Source organism: Silurus meridionalis, chromosome 9 (assembly GCF_014805685.1).
Source record: "Silurus meridionalis isolate SWU-2019-XX chromosome 9, ASM1480568v1, whole genome shotgun sequence".
Taxonomy (NCBI): domain Eukaryota; kingdom Metazoa; phylum Chordata; class Actinopteri; order Siluriformes; family Siluridae; genus Silurus; species Silurus meridionalis.
Genome location: NC_060892.1, coordinates 3009450 through 3032028, shown reverse-complemented (window position 1 = coordinate 3032028; position 22579 = coordinate 3009450). Strand labels below are relative to the sequence as shown.

Genomic DNA, 22579 nt, shown 5'->3' with positions numbered 1-22579 from the left:
AGGAAAAAAAAGAGCAGGAAAGACGAAAAAAAAAAAATTAAAATCCCCTGACACACTAATAAAAACATAAAACCATTAAAAAAAAAAAAAAAAAAAAAAAGCACACAATCCACACACAAGTGTAACTGCTGAAACGTCATTTCAGACACTTGGAAAGATTTTCTAATTTTTTTTTTTTTTTGCAAATTATTTATATTATATATATATATATATATATATATATATATATATATATATATATATATATATATATATATATATATATATATGACATAGACAGAAAACAGGTTATTATGGATGATCGATATATACACTGAATGGCCATATTTTTTTCTCAAATGCATGTACATTATATATGGAGTTTTTTTTTCTGTCCCTCGTGACCCGCAGGAAAAGGAAGAAGAAGCCTAAATTTGGTCATTTTGGATCAAGCGATGAAGTAATGACGAACTCAAACGCGACCGATGTGGTGTGGAGATTAAACAAACAAGCCGACCAGCCAGTCAAGTGCAACACTAATGTTGGGGTAAAAAAAAAAAAAAAAATTATTAAAAAAACAAAATGAGTGCAAACAAACATTGCATATTACTAATTAATCAATTCATTCATGTCTCTTTTATTTCTCCTTATTATTTTTTTTTACTGTTCTGGGAACAAAAGCAGAAAGATTAAAATAATAATATAAAAAATTTCAAAAAAGGTCATTTTCATTTAGAAATAATTGCAGCAACATCCATAAATATCATTAGACTACGTAAAGAAGGGGGGGGCTGGGGGCCTGGGGGGCTATGAGTTACACTGATAAAGATTTCCCATCGACTACACGACTAACGAGGGCGTACGCGTGACTCAAACACAAGACTCCACAAGGCCTGCGCTTCTTTGCGCATATTTCAATCGTCCGCTGCATCGTTGCAGGAAGCTGAAAACAAAGAACAGAACAGAACAGAACAGAAAAGAAAAGAAAAGAAAAGAAAAGAAAAGAAAAGAAAAGAAAAGAAAAGAAAAGAAAAGAACTGCAGCTCGCCAGTCAACTCGGGATCAGACCATCACTCAAGGCACATCGATGAGGAACGACTGTTTAAAGAGATTAAAGAGCAAAACTGCTCTTGCAAGGAGAAAAAAAAAGAAATGCATGATTGTTTTGTTTTTTATTTGACAAATTAAGGAGGGACGGTTTATAGAGAACGGATGGGAAGCCAGTTGATTGTGGGGAGAGCGATTAAAAAAAACAACCAAAAACCCCTAGGTTTAACGGGCCAAACTAAATACTCGATTTGGCAAGTGCCTGGAGTTGGGATAATACAATATCGTGTCTTTATTCACACTACTTTAATTTTTTTTTTAAATCTACATAATCTATGTAAAAAAAACAAAAACAAATGACTAACACTAGAGCATGCAGAAATTTTTTTTTTTTCTTTTAAAATTTTTATTCTCATTTTTCTGAGATTCGGTCGACAGCCAATGAGGTGTAGGTATTTATTATATATGTATATGTGTGTGTGTGTGTGTGTGTGTGTAATGTACCTGAAAGAAAATCAAGTCAAATAAAGAAAGGGTTCAAATCACATGCGAAGCGAACGGATTCGTGAAAATGCTTCGCTCTGTGACTCAAGGCGGTGTTTCTCTCTGATCGTCACATTTCGTCCCATTTCATAACGCTTTCAACAAAAATAATAAAAAATGAAAAGTCGGCACGCTGAAGAGCATACTGAACCTAGAAAAGGTTTCAGAGTGCTGCTGGGATTTGTCCCTCTAGAACATGGAGAGAATTAGAAATGGAGAAAGCGCAGATCCTAACCCGATTGCTCTCCCGCTGATATGATCGGATTTTACACGAGACGGATTTCGCCTGCGGAGAAACGAAGAATAGCTACCTCTCTCTCTTTATTTTTGTTTTGTTACGTCCTTCGATAAATTTTCCGAATAAAATAAAGAAAAGAAACCAACATCTGTGGCGTTCCGACGTCGGGGCGGGAACAAAGCGTCTACAAAACTGATTGTTTTCATTTTGTTAAAGGGATATTTCTTTTACAATACGAATCAAATTTACAATGAGGACAAACATCAAAGAAAAACAAATTGTTATAATAATAATAATAATAAGCACGTAGAACTCCCTCGATTTCTCACTAGGCTATTTATTTTGTACCCCGATATTTTAGAGTCCCAGAGGTGTAAATGGACTAAGGAAGAAAATATATAGCGATTATATATACTTTTCGAACATCTGCTGCAACGCTCTATCTTACAAAAGATATTTAACAATCGGACAGCATTGTTTTTTTTTCCCCCCGAAAAAATTGCACTTTCCTCAATTTAAAATTCCATTTACCTCTGATTTCGCCTTCGTAAGGAACGGAAGCTCACCCTTTCTGTCCGCCCGTTCTCTCTAATCGCAGACCTCGACATGGGGTGAATAAAAAAAAAAAACACTGAAATGACTTGAAAAGGAACGCGATTCCCAAGAGACGATTTCCTTAAAAAAAAGAAAAACAACCCAAAAAAAATCTCCCATATTAATTCTTCACTTTACAGCCTTCTGAGCTCGTATCGAACTTCTTCTCACGTCCTGCCCCAAGACACAAACCAAGGGGAATTTCTTCTGCCATTTTTTTCCCCGACACATGAAGTCCGTCGGGCCGTGGGCATGGCGCTGAAGGTCTCGGCGGTGAAGATATGGATGAACAGTTCTGGTCAGAGTCAAGAGAGAGGTTTTAGCTGGTGGAATATCAGATCCAAGTAAAACCTCTGCAAGAAGTCCACAAGCAGAAAACCCCGAAAATAACGCCAGATCCTGCCGAACACAGGGGGGCGGTAGGGAGGGAAGGAATTGAGGGAAGGAGCACAGGGAGCGCCGGTCCGTCGTGATCGGATCACGTAGCCGAGATGTGAAAAACTGAATTCTGGAATTATTGATCGAGAGACTCGGTGAGACCGGGTTACAGTCATGGACTGAAGGAAGCTCTTTGATTGTGTCACATTTTCCACGTTTTCCATATCTGGTCGAACAACAACAAAAAAAAATAATTCCATGCAAGTTTCCGAGGGAAGCGGATTCAAGCCCATTTTCTCCTGAAGAGAGAAAAGCTGGACAGTTACTAGATATGAATATAGGAGTAGAAACCATACATCTGGCGGAATATATATGGGATATACAGATAGTGATTAGAGTTTCGTTGTAAGCATGTCGAGTCGGTTTGGTTCGGATTTGTTCTGGGTTCTGCTGTAGCCATGCTGCGGGGCCGTTGGGCGTTGAGGGCGGCGAGCAGAACCTGGCGTGTCACACCGGTGGGGACGTTTGAAGGTCACACTCAGGGGAGGCAGGGAGGGGCATTTGAGCTCGGGAGAGGCCGGTCTGGATCTGGAGTCCTTAGCCCAGGTACCACTGCATATAACAGAGAGAGAGAGAGAGAGAGAGAGAGAGAGAGAGAGAGAGAGAGAGAGGGAGAGAGAAAAAACAACAGTCAAAACTAATCCAACAGAACCTGGTGAAAAACACCGGCATCCAATGGTGACACTCAAGTCAATCTGATGTTCACACACAATGAATTTCCTATTTTTTATTGATCATTAATTAAACATTTCTAACTAGATGCTAATAATAGAAAAGAAAAGTTTTACTCTGATTACTGATTATCAAAAGGTCGGGGGTTCAAGCCCTGGTATCGCCAAGCTGCCACTCTCGGGCCCTTGAGCAAGGCCCTTAGAAATCTGTGCCCCTTTTCTCTCTCTTTCTACACTTTCTTTTCTCCTCCTCCTTTGTTCCTCCTCTTCTAACCCTTCATTTCCTCTTTTTCTTTACCCTCCTCTCATCAGCACTTCTCTTTAGCTCAGCACCCTCTCCTGGGGCCCTTGAGCAAGACCCTCTGTGCTCTAGGGGGGCTGTGTCATGGCTGACCCTGGGCTCTGACCCCAGCTCCCTAACATCACTGGGATATGTGAAGAAAGAATTTGAAGCCGAGTGAAATTCTTTCTTCACATATCCCAGTGAACCCTCTTCTTTTCTTTTCCTTCCTCAAATGTCCTTCTGATTCCTTCCCCCTTTTCCATCTCTTCATTCTCTTTCCTCGTTTAAATTTTTCCCATCCCTTCTCTTTCATTTCCCCTTTCACATTTTTTCCTCTTCTTTTTCTCATTTCCACTTCACTCCTCTTTTCCTCTCCTCAGTTTGGCATCGCATTCTGCCCAGAACTCCACTGCAGAAGCAGGAAGTCACCTGTTATATGGGCACCAGAGTTTAGTGTCCAGCTCTCTGCTTTCTCTAATCCTACAGTGAAATGGGCTTATTGATCGGCCCGCTCTATTGTTCATGTTTCCAGCGAGTGAGCAAAGTGCCCTCCCCCTCCTTCTCCCTCGTGCTCCCTCGTTCCGCTCTTCCGTCCCCTCCCCTCTGTTCCTGCAAGTTCAAGTTCATCCTGTTGTTACATCATGTCTGGTTGCCAAGGACGACCAGACACCCATATACGTGACTATCATTAACAAATCTGTAGATCTTCCTACGCTTATTACTCTTTCTCTTTCGGATGCTCAAATACCAACTTTTCTCCGCACTTTTCCTTCCCTTACTTTCATCACGATTCTGATCCATTCGGTTCTGGCAAAACAAAGTGCACACACAATACTGATTCAGAAATCTGCACCCTGCCATGTTCTTCCTCTTTTCGCTTCTACACACCATCTTGCCGTGTCCACCAATCAGGACACTGCATTAATTAAGCATTTAAACTTAAGGGCCAATCAGGGGCCACATATGGGTTTACTTTTAACAGAGTTACATTCACTTAAATAATAAACTTACATATTATCAACTGGAGGTGGTGGCAACTTAGTGGTTAATGGATCAGAAAGTCATGAGGTCAAATCCCAGCGGCAAAGTGATGCCATTTGTGGTATGAATTAAATAAATATAAGTCGCTCTGGATAAGATTATAAATCTAAGTCATACAACAATGTGGTTTAGGGCCTTGTTTGGGGGCCCAGAAGTGGTAGCTGGGATTTAAATCATGACTTTTAGATCCAAAGTCCAACCCACTAAGCTTCTGGTGCTTAGTGAGTAGCTTAGTGGTTAAAGCATTCGACTTAAAAGGTTGTGAGTTTAAATCGCTGCCACTCTTGGGCCCTTGAGCAAGGCCCTTCAGCCCCATAGCTGCTCAGAGTTTAGGGAAGAACCATATATATATGTCTGTAAAAGGCAGGTGTCCCAATACTTTTGAAAGAGAGTAAGAGTTGTATACCGAAGTGGTAGCTTAGTGATTAAGGCATAAGACGTTGGATCCGAAGGTCGTGAGTTCAAATCTCTGCCACTGTAAGTTGTAAGTTGCACAGTATACAAGCATCTGCCAAATGCTGTAATTGCAAATTGTAACTTCTCATATAGATCTGAACGCAAACTTATATATATTTTTTTTCCTAAAATGTAAAACAAACACTGCTGTTCTGTCTTTAAGGGTCCGGCAGGCCGTAAAGACCATAAACACAGACATTTGCACCACACACACACGTAACTTGTTTCAATTCTATGGCTGGCCACGAATGCGGTGGAGAAACTGGAAGGTTAGTTTTTAATCAATAGAACTTGCTGACTGGGGACTTTCTGCTCTCAGGCTCACTGCAGCTTCCTTGTGTCTTTGTCTTTGCCTGCTTTTAAACTTTTCTTCCATCCCCTCCACTTCTCCCTCCCTCCCTCCGACTTATTCTTGTCCTGAAAAGACTTCTTGGAGATGAGCATTCGCAGGCCGAGGGAATAGGGAGAAACTGAGGAGGGGGACTGAATAAGCATATTAGGATGTCTGGCACATATTTCCTCTGGAAACGTGCGGAGAGAGGCGTAGTGTTACAGTGCAGTGTGCCGTGCTGACAGGTAGGATTTAGTCAGCAGATGTGCAGAAGAGAGGGTTGGGGTGGAAAGAGGGAGAAGAAGAAGAAGAAGAAGAGCGAGAGAAGAGCTGGAATGGCATGGAGACATGACGAAGTCTCAGAACTCCCATACTAGCACTTGCAACATGATCAAAGTCAAGGCTGAGAAGAACATAAAAAGGTGCCAACGTTCCCACAAAGAGCGCTGTGGTGGAACGAGCTTCAGCCGAGTTGCACAACTTAATTGGTTTTACATGCACCCAAGTACATGCTCTCGGCTTCCTTTCCTCTCTCCATCTTTCTGTGGTAGCAGCCCAGGCATATTGCCGTGATTAGGAGACGGGTGTGTGGGAGCAGAAGCGAGAGTGAATCTCATGGCCACATGTGCAATACATTGTGTGGTGTGGTGTGTATCACAGCCACAGGAATTCCATGCTGGTACAACCCCAACCCCAACCCCAACCTCCAACCCCCCTCCTACGCCTTCAACCCTCCAACCCCGAGCCTCCACCAATCCACATCACCTCTCTCCCTTGCCAACATCCAACACTCGCCTGATGCCTTCCATGTGTGCTGCTGTAATGCGTTATACCGCCGTCCCGAGAGCACTTTCAAGACGTCCGTTGCTCTCGGATCCCTTTCCTCGTTCAGGTCGCCAGGAAACCATGACGCTATCATGTGGTTTTTTTTTTTTGAGCTAAATTCGACCATGTTTAATGAGCTCAGTCGTAGCGTATGAGTGAGCAAAAAAGGAAAACCGGTCGACTTTCAAACTCAATTATATGCTGTTAAATTCTGTCCTATTATTATACATTTATGGCTTAATTATTAAATATTCCAGATCAGTTTTTATTAATTGTATAGAAAGAAGCTGTGAATAAACCTGTGGAAGTGGTAGACATTAAGTTCAAGTCTCAATATTGTCAACCTTCCACTCCTGGGGCCCTTGAGTAAGGCCCTTAACCCTCTGTGCTCCAGGGGCATTGTATCATGGCTGACCCTGCGCTCTGACCCCAGCTTCCTAACACGGCTGAGATATGCAAAGAAAGAATTTCAATGTGCTGTAAATACCGTGACGAGTATAAAGCATCTTTCTTTCTTTGGGGTTCGGTACCAAATGATCCAGTCTGTGGCACAAAGAAATTTATGTCGAATCTCTTTATAATTATTATATTTGGCTATATTCGGAGTGACAATATTTATGCAGGGAATGTATTGAATAATTCCTTTATTTATTTACTAATTTGCTTGTCTATTTTATTCCTTTATTTATTAATTAATTTATTGATTCATTGATTCATTATTTAATTAATTAATTACCTTATTTTTATACTTGTTTTATTAATTCATACATTTATTCATTTATTAATTTACCTATTTTATTTGATAATTTATGGACCTGCATTTTTGTGTGTTCTGCCATTCACGTAAAGCAAATGACCAAATTTTCCGAAGTGCAAAAAAAACAGAGACAAAGTGTTTAATTTGTTTCCCAATGTCAAACAGAATCGAATGAACGCAAACTGAAGAATAAAACTGAAGTCATTTCTTATAATGAATAACATAAAAGACTGTAAATATGGTGTCATTTAACTATATGGCTCCCACCCCTTATAAATCCATCTACAGCTACACTTAAATACAATCAGTGACATCCTGAGGAACCAACTGACCAACGATCCTGTCCCTATCCTGATGCCCTACCTCTGGATGGAGTTAATTGGAGACATCCTGTTGAAGATGGTTACCCATGTACAACCTAAAGATGGATGGGACCCAAAGGATGGATTTGGACTGGAATTAATATCTACAGTTTACTACAGTGGTTCAGGACTGAAGTTTGCCTTTTCAATTTCTGCACTGAACAGCACCTCAACAATGATGCAACTGTAATGAATAGACATTCGGTGCCAAGCAGATAAATCTGGTTCCTCTCAAGGTTTCTTCCTCATACCACCTCAGGGAGTTTTTCCATGACACAGTCACCACTGGCGCTCTTTAGAGATAAAGGCACTAAACTGATATATTTCAACAAATAAACTCTGAAAATCTGCTTTGGGACCATATCCATTGTTTAAAGTATGTTATAAATAAAGCTGAATTGAACTGAACTGAATCATGAAGCCAACGTTCTCACCTTGGAATGATTCTTTATCCTGACATGATGCATGCGTTTAGACCTGGACCTGGACAGTTTACATATTTTATAACACAGGAGATAATTATGAAGCTCAGTGTGAGTCCTCATGAGCACTGCCACTAGTTCTTACACTTCTGCATCGCTCTAGCTCACACCGTCAGGTGCACTGTTGTGTGAGACGCCTGAACTAAACCTGATCTATGGTGTAGGTCAGACAGACAGACTTGTAGGACAATAAAGGACAGTACACACGGGAGCACAGGGAAGCACTCAGCTCTTATATGAAACACTGTGCGGTTGCAGCTATGAGGATCGCAGGAACGCAAGGCAAAACTTTGTGGATACCATAAGGTTGCTTTTTTGAGCACATCTCTCCACCTACTATTCTACATTTAGTCCCCATTTGCTCTTCTAATAAGTTTCAATCTTCTGAGATGATGTTCAGCTAGCATTTGTGGAGGTGAGGAGGCCTGGGGTGTGGTTTAGTTGTGTCTGAGCTCTATAGCAGGAGATCTTCTGTATCTTCCAACCGACGTAAAGCATAGCTACATGGAGCTGGCTTTGTGCACAGGGGCGTTGTCATGCTGGAACAGGTTTGGGTCGCCAAAAAAGGAGAAATCCAAGCCACACCTAGAAGCCACTCCTGGGCCCCTGATCAAGGCCCTTAACCCCATAGCTGCTCAGTTGTATAAATAAGAGCAATGTAAGTAGCTCTGAAATAGAGCATGTTCCAAATGCCATAAATGTAAAGGTACAGTTCTCTCTGCGGTGGAAGAAAGAACGGTTCTTTATATTTGTGACATGTTCTTTACAGCACAGTAAAATTGTTTCTTTACATATAATGTTAGGAAGCTGAGGTAAAAGCGCAGGGTCAGCAATAATACAGCACCCCTGGAGCACAGAGGGTTAAGGGTCTTGCTCAAGGGCTTAAAAGAGGCAGTTTGGCAATACCGGGCCTTGCACCCCCGACCTTCCGATCAGAAACCCAGAGCCTTAACCACAGAAGCACAGGCAGCTTTAGTGTGGTTTTGTAATTATAGGCTTTCTATCATCCACACTGCTGGGCCTGAAACCACTGTCCCACCAATCTCTCCCTCCACTCTCTCCCTCCATCTTCTCCCACCATTCTCTTCCAGCAATCTTTCCCTTCATTCTATCCCACCATTCTCTCCCACTATCTTCTCCCACCATTCTCTCCCAGCAATCTTTCCCTCCATTCTCTCCCACCATCTTCTTCAACTAATCTCTTTAACCATTCTCTCACACCATCTTCTCCAACTAATCTCTCCAACCATTCTCTTCCACCATTCTCTCCCTCTATTCTCTCCCACCATCTTCTCCAACTAATCTCTCCAACCATTCTCTCCCACCATCTTCTTCAAGTAATCTCTCCAACCATTCTCTCCCACCATTCTCTCTCTATTCTCTCCCACCACCATCTTCCACCATCTTCTCCAACCATTCTCTCCCTCCATTCTCTCCCACCATCTCCTCCAACCATTCTCTCCCATCATTCGCTTTCACTATTCTCTTCACCATTCTCTCCCACCTTACTCTCCCTCCATCATTCTCTCCCACCATCTTTTCCAACCATTCTCTTCCACCATTTTCTCCAACCATTCTTTCCCACTATTCTCTTCACTCTTACTCTTTGCTCACTTCTAAAAACTCTCTGCCATATCCGACCACCCACCCGCTCTCCTGCCTGAGAGACCGTGCAGTGTGAGAGGAAGAAGAGAGGAGGGTCAGGGCCTCCCCATGCAGCTGCAGGATGTAGCAAAAAAAAAAAGACTCCATCACTTCTTCTGTCATCATCATTCTCTCGCTAGCATTCTCTTTTGGACATCACGGGGAAAACCACAAGAAAAAGTTCTGTTAGTTCTGAAGCATCCAGAATCAGGGAATACATATATTAAACCAATATGTGTGTGTTCTGGAGGGGAAAGAGGTCTTTTTTAGGGGATTATGATTTTTGGCGCGGTGTTGGAAAAATACCCAGCCAGCCTGAGGTAAACGTCCATGATAGCAATCAGTACGAACAAGCAGCGCATTGTTCTGATCTACTGTCTGATCTCCACGTGGAACTGGTTGAATTGGACAGGCAGCTGTAGCTTCAGCCGCAGACGTGTCCTGACTAAAAGCCAAGCCTTCAAGGTGAAAGCTGTTTTAATGGAAGAGAGGGGGATGGGAGGACATATGGGACATTTAGAGATCTACCCATCCATCCATCTACATGTCTGTCTGTCTGTCTGTCTGTCTGTCTGTCTGTCTGTCTGTCTGTCTGTCTATCTATCTATCTATCTATCTATCTATCTATCTATCTATCTATCTATCTATCTATCTATCTATCTATCTATCTATCTACATTTTTGCCCCTCTATCTATCTGTTCATCCATCTATCTACTTATAATCTGAGATCAGAAAAAACGAGTGCTTTATTAGAACAGAACCAAAATAAATAAAAAAAAAGACACCAAAAAGCAGGGATTGAGAAAAAAAAAATTGGAGGATGTTGGAAAAGAGTGACAGAGAGAAAGAGAGAGAGGGGGATACAGAGTGACAGAAAGAGAATCGTTGCCTGCTCCTGTAACTCGCTGCCAATGGCGGGAGTAATCTCATCAGCTCGGCGGAGTGCTGACTCAGCGAGCACGCTAAAGTGCCTTCAGATGAGTGTCATCTCGGAGGAATTCGGCTTCATGTAATGCAAACCAGGTTGGAGAGCGAGAGCACAGAGGGCAGTGAAATCGCCCGTCCCCACGTCGTCCACCTCATGGGAGCCCCGTGGACATTTACAGCATGACTTATTTACGCTTCGGAACGGGACGAGAGCAGAGGGCTCACTGATCTCACCGTGATCTTATAAACTATGGAGAACTATGAGAGTGGGGTGACGGGGTGGGCTCGATCGTATCCCCATCCTTCCTCATCATCCTTCAGCAGTTTTCGATTTCGGCCAATATTAATCTGACATAATTAATTTGGATGGGAAAAACCAATGCCCCCTTCTGGTCCCAAAAGGAAGTGCACTTAAACTCTGAGGCTCTCTTGCTGAGCAAGCGAAACCGAGTGTGCAGTCTTTCGACTTTTTGTCTCAGTTGCTTTTGGAGCATTACTTGCAAAAGCCTGTACTTTTCTCAAAACCCTTAAAGTAAGTATTTGTGTCAATGAACATCTAAATGTCATCAGAAAAATGAGACCTTGTCATTGTTCACAAACATGACGGTGCCCGGTTTTGGTATTTCCTGATGTAAACTACGGATTGAAAATGCACCAGGTTGAATTTCTTCTCTTCTTCCTTCTTCACATTACTGTATGTGGGATATCGATATCGAGACTGAACAGTATTTACACTTTTACTGTACTCTCACCGCTGCAGCCCGGTTCGATCCCCGATCAGGGAACCAACCCCAGCCATTCTTAGTGCCGGTCCCAAGCCCGGATAAATGGGGAGGGTTGGGTTAGGAAGGGCATCCAGCGTAAAAACATGTGCCAAATCAAACATGCGGAGGATCCGCTGTGGCGACCCCTAATGGGAGAAGCCGAAAGAAAGACCTTCTGTATTAGTATTAGTACTGTATTAGTGTTCGTTCGTTTCCTGGTTGTTCATACATTTTCAGAAAATGTATTGTGGTTTTGTCGCCATGTGAAGGTTCACGAGGTTCACCATTGACCTCTTTTAGAGAAGTGGTTGATCTGATGTCGTTCACTCGTCTTCATCGAGATTCATCTGCTCAGTTCATCAATTCAAAATGAAATGCGTTGAATAGAAATTTAAGCTTAACAGATTCTGACAACTGGTTTAACTATTTAACTTTTAATGACTTATACAACAAACTGATGCCCAGATGTTTTGGGGGTTGCATTTTTTTCTCAATGGGCGACAAAGTGAAATGGATTCGGAACAGAAGAAATTCAGCCTTGTGCATTTTCGATCATTGTAACCCAGACCGTAGATTGCATCAGGAAAGTGTGCACCTTCATATTTTGTGAATGAGATGTTTATCGACACAAATACTTACTTTTGAGAGATCTAAGGATTTTGAGAAAAGCGCAGGAAATCCATTGTGTTTGTACTGTGCTGTTTGTACGAATTGGTTTGAGAAATGCACTGATTCGCAAACAATAATTAAAAAAATGCTCCAAAGCAACTGAGAAAAACTGTAACTACTCGAATCTGAGACGCCGTGGAGAAGCGAATTACCGCCGTGATCTTGTCTGCGTTCTAAAATTTATAGTACGTAAATGAAATCAGGAGTTCCTTCCCTCCGAAGATCCCCCCGGAGTGTGTGTCGGAGTGTACGTTTCAGTCACGCTGTAGCGTCGATCTCCTCTCGCTGTCTCACACGCTCCATTCCCCCTGCGCGTTCTGATTAAAAACGCTGGGGTTTTATCGGTTTCGCCGTTTTCATCGGGGTCGTCCCGCACTCCCCGCACACACTCGGCGCAATTAACCTCGGATTAAAATCGGCGCGACTGCGTGTGGTTGCGCACGTGTGTGAAATCGAGTCCCTTCGTAAAAACCTTCCGAGGAGAAAACAAAAAGCGTAGAAAGTTTAAAAGTCGGTGGGGTCATAAAAAACGTCTGTTACTATGACAATGTTTGGGGAAAGAGAAAGAGTGAGTGGTGTGTGTGTGTGTGTGTGTGTGTGTGTGTGTGTATGTGTAAAGCCTTTGTTGGATTACAAGGGGGAAAAGTGGGGGTCTGGCTTGAGTTATGAATGGATATTTGTGTGTGTGTGTGTGTGTGTGTGTGTGTGCTCTTACACTACTCTGACCTCCCATGCCAGTCTTTCGGAAGCCCAATGACAATAGATTTGCCACCCTCCCTCTCATCAACCCCCACCCATCTGCCCCTTTCTCTCTCTTTTTCCGGTCCTGGTTACCACGGCTTGTCTGTAGGGAATGTTTACAGTCACACTCTCGACACTCTCAGGTCTGCCCATCTTTCTTTTTTCTGCTTTTTGCCCCCCCCCTGATTTGGATGGCATTGGTAACCTTTTACCCCCTTTACCTCGGGGGCATCTGGCGTGAAAAAAAAAGATGAAAACAAACCCACCTTTATGTAAATCCTCCATCCAGGTTTTAAAGGTGTCACATAACGGCCATATGCAAGATTTCACACATTTCTGATTATTTATTAAATATTTTATTAAATCGCATAAACCAGGTTTCTAGTCGCTTTAACTAAACTAATGAACCCTTTTCTTCTTGTCCAATCGAATCCGTTTTCGACGCAACCAGGATAATGTTGCAAACACACACACTCGTAGAAGAGTAAGCATGGATTCCTACGTGTAGCTGCTCACCCGCTTCGGTTCTCATATGCAAAGCGTAGAATCGCGTTTAATATTTACACTTCAGTGCGATCATCTCGCTGAGAAGAGGCACTCGTCGAGATAATCGTTTGTTAAGGGGGGGCTTTCAGAGCTGGCTTGAGACCAGCTTTGTGTCTGGTTTAGTGTTTTATAAAGGAGTGGGTGGGTGTTAATTTAAAGCAAGGGGAGTCTCTATGTATTTGTAGCCTTTCAGTGTGTGGGTGTGTGTGTATATATATATATATATATATATATATATATATATATATATATATATATATATATATATATATATATATATATATATAGGAAATGTGTGTGTGGCTGAAAGTTAAGTTTTTCTTCGTTAGAGAGATATTAGCATTGTCATGCTTTTGCTAATGCGAGAGTGGACGAGGGGACCAATATAAGTTAGAAAGAGAGAGGTATATTCTGACAGAACAACCCAACACACACACACACACACACACACACACACACACACACACACACACACACACAGACAAACACCGTCTTTGGTAATGAACAATGCTGGATTAGCTGTGTGAGCTAGCATACTGAGGCTGATTAGCACTGAGACTGAGACGCTTAGCCTCCTTCCTGCCACCTCAGAGACACAGAGAGGCAAAAAAAAAAAAGAGGGATAGAGGGAGGGTAAATTAATAAATCTAAACAAAACAGAATGATACCCCTCCCTCCTCGACAGTCTGCTATGACAAACACCTGCCTCCATTCTTCTCAGAGAAGTGCGTCTCACGCTCTGTGACCAAGTCGATAAATCGACACGTGGCTGCAGCAGGCCTGGATACACACCGCAACCGGCACAGAGCACTGCCAATACACACTACACTGTCCAACACACACACCCAAGAACATCTGCCTCACTATCCATGCGAGCAGAAATTACAGCTATAATTATCACACAGATTAATATTATACTCCTAAATCCAATCCTAACTATAACCTCAGGAACTGAAACATTTTTGCAATAGAAGCTGCAATCTTCCTTATGAGGACCCCAAAAAAGTGTCCCCATAAGATTCCTTACTAACACATGCATTCCAAACTCAAACACTGCTATGTGTCTGAGCAAATCTGGGACATGTGCCCAGGTTAGTATTCTATAATCATCTGTACGGAGTTGAGAATTTCCATAAAAGCAACACCATTTTGACCACAGGTTCTTTAAAGAGGGATTCAGAAGATTGAAACACAAGATCAGCTTTGTCTGTACAATAAGTCGAGATATGGCCAAACCTACCCAGAAATCTTAAAGAATGGCACTCAGTATGGAGTAGTATACTATCACATTTTTTATAATTGAACACGTTACAGTACATAAATCAGCAAAATCAAGCAATTTATTTGTTTGCAGTTTATACATTAATTAGACGTTGACGAAAAAGGAGATCGTACCACATATACGCTGCTACATTTGCCTGCCATGTGAAAATTGTAATATTTTAACAATTTCGTCGTATCGCTATCATAAGATTTTAAATCATAAGTCGAACCATTATAACTCGGGGATGACCTGTGCAGGAAATACATGAGAACGAGAGGAAACTTAGGAACGACAAACGATTTGCCGACATCAAGATCACACACCAATTAATTGTACGTTGTATAAATTGTATGGAATGTATTGACTCTGTACTGAATGTATTGCCGTATGATTCCTGTATGCAGTGATTGCAAAAGTACGCCACATCCCAGTTCACTGCTGCTCCTGAACCCATCTCAGACTCCTTACACATCGTTCACACTGATTACCATCTGCATGCTGTCTGTTATTTGTGTTTAAAAAAAAATCGCCACTTTCTCAAGCATTCCTGAGCAGAATGTTTCGGTTTATCTTGAACAGTTCAGACTTTTTTTTGTCAGCTTGATTGCCCCATACTGCTCTGATTACCTGATGTGTTGACCCCTGCTGCTGATTTGCAATCTGAATATCATTAATAACCTTAATAAACCAGCTTGTTTCTTTCTCTTGGTTCCTGTGTTCCATGAGTAATCAGTGAATGGATGAAAAGTCCTATAAACATGTGATAACTAGAGCCTGGCTTGTTGAGCGCCTGTGTTTAACGATTTGCAAATAAAATATGGCGCGTTGCGCACACCGACTTTTATCCTCAGGAAATGTTCTTTGTACGTGCAAATCTTTTTTTAAGCAATGTGAACAGATAATTTTATTAACTATACAGTATAGAACGTGCTGGAAGGGAATATTACAGTTGATCTGATTTGCTTTCTAGCGTTTCTCGAATCATTTTTAATGTAAGTGCCAGTAAGTGCATTTCTCAAAACAACTTGTAAAAACAGCACAACACAATGCAAAAGCCTGTACTTTCCTTAACAATCTTGAGTTCATCTCTTAAAAGTAAGAATTTGTGTCAATGAACGTTTCAATGCCATCAGAAGTCCTTTTTCTTATCGTTCATAAATAAGATTTATAAGGTTTCTGTGTTTCCTGATGTAAATTACAGGCTGAATTTTTTTCTGTTTGGCATCTATAAATTTCAACAGATTTCAAAATGCACTCATTACTGTTATGTGAGATTTCGATTGGATTCACATGTTTTGCTGGACTGTATTACAGTTAGTTTGTTTCCTGGTCGTTTCCTTTGAGCTCTTTTAGAGAATCTGTTGATCATTGGTTGATCTGATGCCGTTCACTCATCTTCATTAGATACATTCGAGATTCTGCACAATTAATCAATTCAAGACGCATTTAAAAAATAAAGATTAGTAGAAATGTATGCAATGAACCGGTATTACAGTTTTTCTCAGCTGCTTTGGAGCGTTTTCTCGAATCATCCTTAATATTTGCAAAGCAGTAAATGCATTTCTCAAAACAATATGTACAAAGAGCACAACACTGGATTTCTTGCCTGAACTTTTCTCAAAATCCTCAGTCCAAAAGTAAGTATTTGTGTCAATCACAATCTCATTCCCATCAGAATTAATAATCCCTTTGTCATTGTTCACAAACAAAATCTTAAAAATGTTTAGTCATGTTGTCAGTATGATGCACAGTTTCAGGATTTCTTGATATAAACTATGGTTTGGATCACAAAGTTGAATTTCTTCTGTTTGGCATCTTATAAATATAAGCAGCACAAATTCATTTATTAGATTAAATATTTGATTTATATTGGGTGCATGAGACCAGACAGGATTCACATTTTTTCTGTACTTTAATAGTGTCTGTATGTTTCTTGGTTGTTCATCCATTTTTGTAATTTTGTGTTTTGCTCTGTTGCCAAATTGAGGTTCACAAGATTCACCTTTGAAATGTTTTAGAAAACCAGTGGATTCATCTGCACAATTCATCAAATTCATCAATTTCCATAAAAATTTAAGCTTGACAGACTCTGACAAGTTGAACCATTTCGCATTCAATGACGTGTACAATGAACTGATGCTGAGATGTTTTGGAGGTTAAAACTATTCAGCTGAAATCAGTATAATATATTTTGTTCAACATGAACAGAAACAACTGATAATGTAGGAAACAGCAGACACTTGTAAACAATTGATAAAATGTTGTACAAAAGGGTCCGCAATTTAATCAAAGCAACAAGAAATATTTTTATGATGAGCAGAAATGACTAAATGATGTGGAGACTGAACAAGTAGTTTTGAGAAATTTCATTTCTGATCTGAGAAACGCTCCAAAGCGACGGAGAAAAAACTGTAACGTGACCCAGTACAAAACACTTAGGACTCATTAAAATCATAACTTAGTTCATTAGTATTATTTATTCCAAGTGCTTGTTTTATGTCGACGCCAACACATTTATTTACAACCTAATAACAAATTATAAGAGCCTGCAGTAATAAGTCACCACACACTTTCCAAACATTTCCAGTAGGATTTTTTTTTTGTTGTTCTTTATACAAAATCCTCATGACTTTTTATTAAGTTGTTCTGCAGTTTGATTTCAGATTCTCATGTTGAATATCTTCCCGTGTTCATCAATGACAAAATATATTTAATAATGTTTAAATGTTGCAATAATTGTAACTAGTTTGTGAAGCAGTGAGCAACGATTTCACTTTGTTTTTGCGTCATAACTACTGTGCGTCACAAGACGGTCCTCATTTAAGTAAATAATTGTTGAAAATACGTACGTATGCGTGATCTCGATTTTGATAGTAATCTAGTTTCCTAGTTCTTGTCTCATTTTAAGACGGAATATAGAATGATGACGATTCTTAAATGAAGAGGAATTCTCTTGTTCAATAGCTCTGATTTAAAGATCTTTTTACACTAATAAATAAAAGCAAACTTTAAAAAAAAATATCAAAAAAACCTAACAAGCTAGTTTTAAGTCAAAATCGACTGCTTAGAATAAGTGTATTTATCTCACTGCACTGGCAGGTGACTTGTTTTTAGTCTGTATCTTCTTAAATCATGCATTTATTTCTTATATTTAGATTTTTTCCAGTATAAAACTCTTCAGGTGAGAACCAGTATGATACATTTTGTACACAATCAATTGAACGAATTGCGTTTTTGTTCGAAGCAACAAGACGTTTTTCTTTTATGATGCGCGCGAGTGACGACATGACGTGGAAATTGAACAAGTAGTTCTGAGAATTTCATTTCCGATCTGAGAAACGCTACAAAGCGACTGAGAAAAACCGTAAAGCGCAGACTAGCAGCTACTGCTGGACGCAACCCGAGAACCTTCGCCGTCGCGCTTAAACACCGCGTGCAGCTCCTAACTGTCATATCTTACAAAGTTAGAAACAGATGTAAAAGTTTAACTCACGTTAGACTGGGAATGTCACCTTACGTGTAATGTATGTGTGTGTGTGTGTGTGTGTGTGTGTGTGTGTGTGTGTGAGCTCTCTCTCACCTGTGGCTGCTGAGGGATATTTACAAAGCTGGGGTCTCTGGGGCCCACACTGACAAAGCGCTGGGCTGGGGACGTGCTCGGTGTGGAGTAAGCTGGGGGTTGAACACACACACACGTGCACACATACAAAGAAAGATTGAAAGAACATCAATACCAAAGCAGTTGCTGCTGAGAGCCTGGGTGAAGTTAGGATAGATAGCTGCTGCTGAGCTTTAACACACACACACACACACACACACACACACACACACACACACACACACAGCATGACAGAGCATCACTGATATACTGTAAGGGATATATTAAACAAAGTGACACGTACAATTACAGAAACACACACACACACACACACACACACACACACACACACACACACACACACACACTCTAGAGTTACATAAACTCCTATACATGTATTCTTTAACCCCTGACCGTTTCAGTGCGTTGTGATCAGACACTTAAATTTTTACACAGCAGGTCAGGGAAGGTTCTGGGTTACTGATCGGGAGGTCAGAGGTTCAAATCCCAGGCACTCTTGGGCCCCTAAGTGAGACCCTTAAAAGTATAGAAGCTGTTTATACTTGTCACATGTACATTACAGCACTAAAATTCTTTCTTTGCATATTCCAGAGATGTTAGGAAGCTGGGGTCGGAGTACAGGGTCAACCATGAGAAGGAGCACAGAGGGCTAAGGGCCTTGGGCAAGGGGCCAGGCAATGGCAGCTCAGTGGTACTGGGATTTAAACGTGTGACCTTCTGATCCGGATCTCTAATGCATTAAACACTGAGCTACCACCTCAAAAAAAAATGTCAGCAGGTTTTATCTGGCACAGGATGCTAACATTTACATTAATGGTATTTGGCAGACTCTCTTATACAATTCCATTCAATTCCATTCAATTCGATTCAATTTCAAGATCGCTTTTAACAATAGACATTGTCTCTAAGCAGCTTTAGAGAGATAAAGAGGTTATAAAGTTGAATAAAAGAATGTATACTTTTTTGGACTACACGTTTTATTGCTTATCATTATAAGTGGTGACTTTCGAAAGGAAAAACTTCCTGAGATGAGACCCCATCCTCATTCTCACAACTGAGCAGCTATTCTTGCTCCTTGCCCAGGAGTGGGAGCTGGGATTTGAACTCACAACCTTCCGAATACAATAACTTAAGCATCCAGTGTAATAGTGCAGTAGATAAAGGGAGGAGTCTGTGAGTTACTTACTTGGCGAGGTGGGTGAGGTGCCACCTCCCTCGGCTGTAGTGGAGGGTGGTTTTGAGTCTGGCACGGGCAGTGGCACAGGTCGCGCCATTGGCGGGGGCGGCGGTGGGGGCAACATGGGTGTGGGCAAGAACGGGTTGTGAACTTTCCCTTGACTGCTGCCGTTAGGCTGCGAGAATGAAAGAAAGAGAGAGGAAATCAAAAACACATGACAGCCAACTCGTACCTCTCAGTTTATACACTTGTCAGTTTCAAAACACACACACACACACACACACACACACACACTCATATCCTAGAACAACGGCCATGACAACAAGTCTTAATCCCATGCACAAACCACAAATCTAACGCACCCCATGTGTATGTGCTTGAGTACATGTGTGTGTATGTGTGAGTGTGTGTGTGTGTGTGTGTGTCAGAAGCATCGGTGAGACAGTGCTCAGCAATTTTCCACCGCTCCCGGTCATAAAGAATTCTGCTGCTCTGCGCACTTTGGCGTCTATAATCTATTACCAAAGCAGCACGCTGCCTCTCCCTGTAGTCAGGGCCACGGCAGGTCATTTTCACACAGGGACCAGATTTATCACCGCACACACACACACCAACAGGACGTGTCAGAGAACACCAAGCACGTCACTATAGATCAGCTTCAGGTGTCTCAGGGCTTCTTTTAAATAACGTAAAATTCTACATAATTGACCAATCAGGGAGCTGCCTGGCGAAAGAGCAAAAACAACGTTGTTTTTTTCTTCTTTTTTAATGCAAATACGTGTTTATGATTAATCAGTGCATTAATTACGAATTAAAAAAGTCTAACAAATCGCTTACGTCTTACACGCTAGCATCATCGCTAATTAATCATGACACGATCTCCGTGGCTTTAAGACATTTCTTCTTCTTTTTTGTTTTTATCTATATATTATTTATCTTTAACATCAAACCACAGAGACACTGTATGAACTAGACCTGTGTGTGTGTGTGTGTGTGTGTGTGTGTGTGTGTGTGTGTGTGTGTGTGTGTGTGTGATCATGCAGAGACAGATTTCAGCCAGAAAGTGTAAATGAAGTGCGGGGTGCGGGCGTCCGTGCTCCCTATTGATTTGGCACATGTTTTCACACGGTGTAGGTGTTTTGGAAAGTAACAAGTCTCAAATCGCGCACGTCCGGCAATTAAAACCGTCCGTGTGGAAACATAGCAAAAGTTCATTTTTGTGTCCTGATGATTTACGTAATTCGAAACACCAGAATCAAAACATTAACAATATTTTGTCTTCATGTTCTATGTTAAGTTTGGTTTCGGAAACAAAAAAGCCAAGAACGCCTGGTATGCATACGGAAGCCCTGCCGGCACACGGGCGACACTTTAACGGGGTGTATGGATGTAAAATTCTCCTTACGTTCAGGAAGCCCACCTGTCCAGCTTGCTGACCACTGTCTGGGCAGACAAGTTGGACAAACTCCTTTAGAGTCTCCTGGGGATGGTAGCGGATAGCAGGGTGGGAGAAGTAGGAACCAGGCTGTTGGATGATTGGAGACGTCGGGAAATGAAGACTTGACGGTGTGGCGTGAGGACTCGCTATAGATAGAGAGAGAGAGAGAAAGAGAGAGAGAGAGGTATTTGGTTAGAAAAGGGGGAAAGGGAGAGGAGGACGAGGACAGAGGGTAAACACACCGGGTCGGAATCTATGAGGTAAATATTGCACACACTATGGAAAGTGAGCCCGTGGAGGGATCAGGATACATGCATATGAATACACAATCAAACACACACACACACACACACACACGCATATATGAGGTGACATATTGAGAAGCTGCAGAAACACGGATCAATATTTGCACACCGGCGACAACCAGCACAACACACGGGCACTTCACACACCTGCCCTTAACGATGACAAGATGCAAGTCACAAATCCGTCAGTTGTGTCGAAAATCAACACGGCTAATTCGACACGCGTATGAATCGAACCCTTTGGGGAAATGCTAACTAATGCGCACTTCCTCCAACGCTGAGCAAACATCCACCAGTGCACCTCAAATGGCTCATTTCATATCGCATACACATGCATCATACACACCACAGTATCTGAGCGAGTGTATTATGATTCCCCACGGCTACTTGGGGGAAAAAAGGTGCAGGCTATTTGTTGGTACCTCAAATGATGAAGACTACAGCAGGGGGCACGTTCAGTACTGCAACGGTCTCAGTGTTCAAGTCGAGGCTAAAAACACATTTGTTTAATAAGGCCTTTTGTCAGTGGGTTGCTTTGAGGTAAAGGAGCAGATCTGGAGAGATCATGGATACAGTGTTCCGGTTATCCCAGAGATCCCGCATGTCGGTGTAACCTTCTGGTACTTCCTATTTAGTTATGCTGCCATAGCAAGTTTTGCCGGAGTTCCTACTTACACAGTGATCATATGGTGTATTTCATTGTTATTCGTTTCGTTTATTTTTTATTGTTGTATTTTTATATTACTTTTGATAAGTTTGCTCATTTTTATTAACCAGAATAACCAAATAAAGTGTTTAACTCTAATCTGTATATCCACAGTTAGTGATTCATGTATGCAAATGTGTGCAAGCAATAATCTCTAGCATTACTCTCTACCAGTACCTAATGCCAGCCCTGGGAGCTTTTTTTTTTAACACCATTACCACTCATTAGGGATCAACTTATAAGGTTACGGTATATAAAAAGCTGCTTTGGGACAATGTCCATTGTTAAAAGCGATATTCAAATAAACCTGAATTGAATTGATCGTCCTGGCTGAGAGAAAAATCCCAGGTTTATATAAACTGCCCTAATAAGCTCTTGCTTCTGTAGTAATAACTAAGAAAAGAAAATCATGTTTATGATCTCCGTGAGTGGACATTTACTGAACATTTCGGAAGAAGTCTCCAGTGTCAGGACTTTGTTATAATCAGAAGATTTCTGAAAAGGGACGATGTTGTTTTTCAGTACCATGGAAAGCTACTTATTATTTTTTTCCTTCAAGTGAGAACAGCTGTTTATAGGTGTTTAATACAGCTGTTTATGGCTGCTATAGAGTAAGTGATAATCAACCTTAAATGTAACTGTGAACAGCTAAAAATGATGTCATTCGATAGATATAAAAAAAAAATAGAGTTGGGATATTGAAAGGATATTGATATTGAAAGAGAAATAAA

At 41.3% G+C, this 22579-nt stretch overlaps 1 protein-coding gene across 7 annotated transcripts in view; it reads right to left on the bottom strand.

Moving 5' to 3' along the window:
- Positions 1-277: 277 nt before the first annotated feature.
- nfia (nuclear factor I/A) overlaps positions 278-22579 on the bottom strand; it is a 146761-nt gene continuing 124459 nt past the window's right edge. For 6 of the 7 annotated variants that reach the window (XM_046857105.1, XM_046857104.1, XM_046857107.1 and 3 more), the window contains 4 exons: positions 20805-20983; positions 19409-19574; positions 18184-18275; positions 278-3391 (listed from right to left, as the gene is read on the bottom strand). In XM_046857105.1, coding sequence (XP_046713061.1) covers positions 3377-3391; positions 18184-18275; positions 19409-19574; positions 20805-20983 — 452 coding nt within the window. In that variant the 3' untranslated portion in view covers positions 278-3376. The remainder of the gene's footprint in view (positions 3392-18183; positions 18276-19408; positions 19575-20804; positions 20984-22579) is intronic. The other variant, XM_046857106.1, reaches the window with a different exon arrangement.